This window comes from Macrobrachium nipponense, chromosome 32 (genome assembly GCF_015104395.2).
Source record: "Macrobrachium nipponense isolate FS-2020 chromosome 32, ASM1510439v2, whole genome shotgun sequence".
Lineage (NCBI taxonomy): Eukaryota > Metazoa > Arthropoda > Malacostraca > Decapoda > Palaemonidae > Macrobrachium > Macrobrachium nipponense.
The window spans coordinates 32749964-32757463 of record NC_061094.1 but is presented as its reverse complement, the minus strand read 5'-3'; the positions used below and the strand labels follow the sequence as shown (position 1 = coordinate 32757463).

At 33.5% G+C, this 7500-nt stretch overlaps 1 protein-coding gene across 1 annotated transcript in view; it reads left to right on the top strand.

The window, feature by feature from the left end:
• Positions 1–7500, top strand: part of LOC135207403 (RUS family member 1-like) — a 146487-nt gene that overhangs the window by 18360 nt on the left and 120627 nt on the right. The window contains exon 3 of the mRNA XM_064239131.1: positions 7331–7491. Coding sequence (XP_064095201.1) covers positions 7331–7491 — 161 coding nt within the window. The remainder of the gene's footprint in view (positions 1–7330; positions 7492–7500) is intronic.

Sequence of the window (7500 nt, the reverse complement as noted above, 5' to 3'; positions counted from 1 at the left end):
ACACCGTCTAACCCTAACCAAGGTAATCAAGACCCTGTATTTGATGTAGAGTACAGAAGTTAATCCCTAAGTTTACTAAAGAAGCTCCAGATGAGTTTTTTGATCACTTTAAGAAAGTGGCTTCAGGTATGGGATGGCCAGAGGATAAATGGTCAGTTTTGCTACAAAGTGTCTTAATTGGTAAAGGGAGAAGTGCTTATCTAGCCTTAACAGCTGATCAGTGTAAAGACTACAAGGTACTTAAACACAGTGTGCCACAAGTTTACCAGATGACCCCAGAGTACTACAATGAGAGATTCAGAAATTTGAGAAAAGATTCTTAGATTATGCTTACAAAGTGAGAAGGTGTTTCAAACGTTGGGTAGAAGCTGCTAAAGTTAAAACTTTTGATGAGTTAGAAGAGTTACTTGTTCTTGAACAGTATCTTAAGGGAATTCCTGAACATATAAGAGCCTATTTAAGAGAGAGAGAAGTGAAGAAACTTGACAAAGCTGCTACCCTTAGTGAAGATTACAATATAATCAGTAGCAAGCGTAATTACAATGTCAAGTACCAGAGTCAACAACGCCCAGGTTTTAAGTCTTTTCCAAATAACAGGAACAAATTTAATGGGAAACCTACCAGTGATACTACTAAGAGTACACAAGGTAATACAACTCAGCAAACTAATGTGAAATCCTCATCTAGTTTTTCAAGACAGTTACAGAAACCTAATGTTGTCTGTTTCAAGTGTGGAAGAGTAGGACACTACAGTCAAGAGTGTTACTGGAATCAACAGCAGTCAAAACCAATTGGTCAAGTTGTAAAAGGTAACCCGGTGAAACAAACTACGAAGAGCAGTGTGGGAAAGAATCAGACTCCAGAGAAGAATGAAACTAAACAAGTTGAATGTTTAGCAACCAGTGGATATGTTACCTCAAGCAGTGAGTGGCTAAGCAGTGTGGAGGCTTTTAAGCCATATATCTATGAGGGTATGCTGTCAACTCAAGAAGGAAGTATGCAGGTACCAGTCAAGATATTACGTGATACAGGGAGTAACCATAGTGTGGTCGTACGTGGTTCTCACCCTCAGTTGGAGAAGAGTCTCACAGGAGATTCAGTTATTTTGAAGGGTATAGGAGGAGAGGAAGTAACTCCTATATGCCACTTACACCTGTCATGTGAATTGGTGACGGGGAATGTTGATTTTGCTGTAAAGGACTCACTAGCTGTGGAAGGTATACATGTTCTGTTGGGGAATGAAGTTGGTGGTGTGCCATTTATTCCTTGTCCTGTAGTGACAGACAAACCATTGAGGATTAGTCCTACAGAAGAGTTGGAGAAGAATAACCCCCACCTGTTTCCTAGTTGCGTAACTACCAGAAGTATGAAGAGGACTACAACTGTAAGTGAAGAAACTGAGGATTTACACACCCAAAAAGGATCAAGTGAAGGATCTTTGTGCTTAGAAGAATTGTTCCAGGGAAGTGAAGTTTCCCATAGTGCTGACCAAGAAGAGATTTCCCAAGAAGATGAAGAAGAAGACGACGACGACGAAGAAGAAGAACCTGATGTTCCTGAAGAGACTCCGAGTAGTCAAAGTGTTGCTGAAGACAGTAGTGAAACTACAGTAGCTGAGTTAGCAGATATTGAGAATTCAACCCTTGAAGTTGGTCAAGTGACAAGAGAGAAGCTGATGGACTTGCAGAAGAAGGATGCATCATTAACTAATTTGTTCTTCAGAGTTGTTGATCGAGAAGAGATGCAACAAACTCCTACTATCTGAAGGAAGGTTTGCTGATGAGGAAGTATAGACCTACAGATATACCAGGAGATGCTGTATGGGGCGAATATCATCAAATTTTGATTCCATATCCATTGAGAAAGCAAGTGGTTGCAGTAGCTCATGAGTCTGGACATATGGGAATCAGAAGACTGTGGAGAAGATCATGAAATATTTTTTCTGGCCTGGACTTCACAGAGATGTTAGCAGGTTCTGTCGTGAGTGTCATACCTGCCAGATAGCTGGAAAACCGAATGAAACCATCAAGAAAGCCCCCCTACAACCTATAGAAGTTAGAGGAGAACCCTTTAGTAAAGTGATTATAGACATGGTTGGACCATTGCCGAAGACAAAGAAAGGAAATGAGTATTTGTTGACATTAATGTGTCCTGTGACAAGGTATCCAGAAGCAATCCCTGTTAGAAACATATCTGCCAAGATAGTTGCCTAAAAAAAACTTGTGGAGTTTTTCTCAAAGTTTGGAATACCAGAAATAGTACAAAGTGACAGAGGAACAAACTTTACTTCAAAGTTATTCCAGGATGTGATGAATTTGTTAGGAGTGAAACAACAGTTATCTACTGCCTATCATCCAGAAACTCAAGGTGCCTTGGAAAGGTTCCATCAAACATTGAAAAGTATGCTGACAAAGTATTGTTCTGAGTCAGGAAGAGAATGAGATGTTGGTTTACCATTAATGTTGTTTGAAGTTAGGAATGTTTATCAAGAAAGTATGGGATGTTCACCTAATGAGATGATTTTTGGAAAAGAAGTGAGAGGACCGTTGAAGATTCTTGCAGAAAATTGGGAAGAAAATCAAGAGGAAAGCCAAGTTTAGAAAACTTGAAAATGAGTCAAGAGAAAATGAAAAGGAGGTTTGATGCTAAAGCTAAGCTAAGAAGTTTTAGTGTTGGTCAACAAGTGTTAGTGTTCTTACCTGTCAAGAGATTTCCCCTCACTAATAAATTTCAAGGTCCTTACAAGTTAATTCAGAAGTTAAGTGATAGAACTTATGTGATTGAAACACCAGAAAGAAGAAGAAGACAAAGGAAGATACATGTGAACCCTCTTGAAACCTTATTCTCAGAAACTAAAACTGAAACTGTATCCGTAACCCAGACAACTTTATCTACAGAAGACGATGATGGCTACGAATTGGGAGCTGCAAGCAAGATGAATAATTCTTCCATTTTGGAAAATTTGGAGGATAAACTGAAACATCTGAGTGTTGAACAAGGTGAAGACTTAAGTGACGTAATTAGAAGTTTTCCAGAAATTTTTTCAGATGTGCCTTGACGTACTGATCTGACCAAGCATGAAATCAAGATTCAAGAAGATGGAAAACCTTTCAAGCAAAGAGCCTATCGCTTATCACCGTATCATCGAGATGTTTTGAAAAAATAAGTTGAGTATTTGCTGCAACATGGATTAGCATAACCCAGTTCAAGTCACTTCAGTTCTCCATGTGTGTTGGTGAAGAAACCAGATGGTTCATTTAGGATGTGTACTGATTATAGGAAGCTGAATTCTATCAGTGTGGCTGATAATTATCCTTTGCCTCTTATAGATCAGTTACTTGATAATATTGGGCAAGCCAAGTTTGTTTCCAAGATAGACTTGTTGAAAGGATATTATCAAATTCCCTTAGATGAGAATGCGAAGCTGCTGTCAGCTTTTTATTACTCCTTTTGACTATATCAGTATACTGTTCTGCCGTTTGGTCTGATGAATGCACCCGCAACATTTCAACGAGTGATGGATCAACTGCTAGGATCAATAGAAGGAGTAGGTGTATACCTAGATGACATCGTGATTTACTCTACAACGTGGGAAGAACATCTGAAGATTCTGAAGAAAGTTTTCAAGAAACTACAAGAAGCAGGATTAACAGTCAACCTAGAGAAGAGTGAGTTTGGAAAGGCAACTGTACAGTATCTTGGGTTTGAAGTTGGGAAAGGCCTTCTTGCTCCAGTAAATGCTAATGTAGAAGGTATCCGTAAGGCTACCCCACCTACTACCAGGAAACAGCTACAGAGATTTTTAGGCATGGCTGGTTTCTATCGTCGTTTTTGCCCAAATTTCTCAGCCGTAGTAGCTCCTCTGACAGACTTGACTAGTCCCAAAGCTAAGTTTATTTGGACTCCAGAGTGTCAAGAATCCTTTGAGAAGGTAAAAGCCATTTTAACTTCAAGACCAGTACTTCAAGCTCCAGACTTCGACAAGGAATTTGTGATACAAGTTGATGCGTCAGACTGTGGTGTTGGAGCTGTTCTACTTCAAGAAGATGAAAATAATATCTACCATCCTGTGTGCTTCATGTCTACAAAATTGAAAAAAACCTCAGAAAGTATATTCGACATTGAAAAGGAAACTTTAGCCTTAATCACCGCATTGAAAAAATTTGAAGTGTATGTGAATAGACCTAGGAATGAAGAAATTTTAGTGTTTTCTGATCACAATCCACTGTCATTTATCCAGAAAATGAAAAATCACAATCAAAGACTGACCAGGTGGTCTTTGTGCCTGCAACAGTATAACTTAAGAGTGCAGCACATTAGTGGCAAAAACAATGTAGTTGCTAATTATTTATCTCGTTGCGAATTGTTGGATTCAACACCGTGATAAAAAATCTTCTGGGGGGAGGTATATTATATATTGCTACTTTCAAAATGCATGTTTTCCCCTCTTTGAAATGTCTTGTAGATTGTGTAACATTTTTTCAGATTCCTAGATAGCTTAGAATAGGATGTTTTAAATGTGTGTTCAGATTTCGCATTTACGTCTTGTAAAAGAATATATATATAACGTAAAGGAGAGATCCTTGTCTTTTCAAAACTGCAAATGTTTAACTTTTATGTCAGCACTTTAAGATTAGAGTCTGCGAGATCCGTTTGCTTCCCTGCTCTGTCAGCGCGTTTGATAGCGAGCTCGTTGTTGTCAAAACATGTCAATCTTATTGTCGCCCAGGCTACGTCTCGTCGAGTCGGGTACGTCTTTCTTCTTTTTTTAACAGACTCGTATGGTACGTGTATATCTTTGTCAAGTCCCACGTGGATGTTGCACATTATGTGTGTAAGATTGCGTCAGATTTCAGAACTTTCTGGAAGCTTTCGTACCCAGAACGTATTTGTCATCTGCCTAGCCCAGTTTCCATGAGGGAAGAGATTTCATTCGATCTTAAGACCTCGAGGCAGTTAGATCTCCTTCTCTCTCTCTCTCTCTCTCTCTCTCTCTCTCTCTCTCTCTCTCTCTCTCTCTCTCTCTCACTCGACATCGAGATTATATTAACGTAACGTAAATTGGTCACTCGTAACATTTTAGAATTTAATGTTTGATATTTCTTAGAATTTATTTAGTTTATTTAGTTTCTTTTGTGGAATCTGAACAAGCATTTCGTAACGGCGCCTGGTTTTTTTGTGAAAGTGTAATATACAAGCTGCAGCAAAAGAGAAAGAAAGAAGTTGGTATACCTAAAAAAGGTAAAGTGTGTTATATTTTTATTAGTTGCAACTAATAATGGATAGGGAGTGTGTTTAACTAATAACAGATAGGAATTGTGTTTAACTAATAATTGATAGGAACTGTTGTCTGTTACGAAGGTTTGGTAAAAACTGTTGGTTACAGTGTTTTTGAATGAAAAAGATTTACACTTTTACACATTGCTGATATTTTTTGTGTTTGTGTCTGTTCCATTGTTTGTGCACTTATTCAGTTTCTTATTGAAGTGTGTCTTTTTGTTTTATATTTTCGTTTGCATTCACAATTTAATTGACTTAGTTATTTTCATTGCTTTATCATTACACATTTAAATTTAACACTTGTGAATTAATTTGCATTTACTTAGAATTCTTTTCAAGTTTTATTATTGTTTAGTACTTGTGAATTAATTTCTGATTTCAATTATTGCCTAACACTTTTGAATTTCAATTGAATTAATTTTCTTGAATTTTATGATAAATTAATTTTGATTTAATTATACTTAATTTGATTCAAGAATTAATTAAACTTTACTTTGTTTTCAAGTAACAGTAATTTTCCCTGATATTGTGAATTTTACTTATAAATTTTGAATTTAATAATAAATTTTTGTATTTAAAATTTTTATAAGTGTTTTCTTTATCTTACACCAGTATAAGTATATATGATTATGACTATATTTATGATAGGTAGAGACATAGAGTGGTAATTGATTTGCTTTCCTTCAATTTAATTGAAGTGACTTAGAACCAGGGAAGCACTTAGACTTCTGAAATCAGGGAAATACTTAAGACTTTTTAAAGTTGTTGTTGGAGTGATGCCTTTGTTATTAATTTAATTACTTACAAGATTACCTCACACCTGTTTGATGAACTTAGTCTGATTTTCTGCAATACTGGTAAGTGTTAAGGGATCACTGTTGCCTTTAGAGTATTTAGTCGTTTAAACGTGTTATGAGGGTTCAGGTGTCTGGCTTTTAGTGAGGTAATATTTGATGCATGGTAACCAGATATTTGGCACTTCGTAACATTGTATATATATATATATATATATATATATATATATATATATATATATATATATATATATATATATATATATATATATATATATATATATATATATATATATATATATATATATATATATATATATATATATATATATATACAATCCTTGAGTCGTAGTCGTTGTTTTATAAAACAACTCGTACCATCATTAAACACCCATACATCTGCGAGTCAATTGTATTTAGCATAAGTTCGTACTGTGGTGGTTTCCTTCCATTTAGTTCCTTGCTGTCTCACCTCTAGGTGGTTGTGTTTTTATTTTTATCTATTTCATTTTTACTCTAATGTATTTTAAATGAACTTTTAGACTATACTTTTAACTTTTTTATGTTTTTATCTTTTCTTATGTGTAGCCCAGAAGATGTAATTCTGTAAAATAATTATGAAACGTCGGCAAAATAATAATTAAGACAGCCTAGTGATGTGTGGTTTTCATCCGTCTTCCTCTGATTATATATATATATATATATATATATATATATATATATATATATATATATATATATATATATATATATATATATATATATTATATATATATATATATATATATATATATATATATATATATATATATATATATATATATATATATATAGATATATATATATATATATATATATTATATATATATATATATATATATATATATATATATATATATATATATATATTATATTTATATATATATATATCTATATTATATATATATATATATATATATATATATATATATATTATATATATATATATCTATATATATATATATATATATATATATATATATATATATATATATATATATATATATATATATATATATATATATATATATATATATATATATATATATATATATATATATATATATATATATATATATATATATATATATATATATATATATATAGATAGATATATATATATATATATATATATATATATATATATATATATATATATATATATATTATATATATATTTTACTCTATATATTTATCTGTTGATTTTTTATCCTCAGGGGTCAGCTGGACTGTAACAGTAAACAGTGGCGTTTGTTTGCAGATGTTGCTAATGATCTGAGTCATTTTTTGAAACTCTTGGCTCCCATTCTACCAGTTGCCATTTCTTGCAGTTTATGTGTTTTTTCAGCTGTTATGCAATCTTTGGTTGGGGTAGCAGGTGGATCTA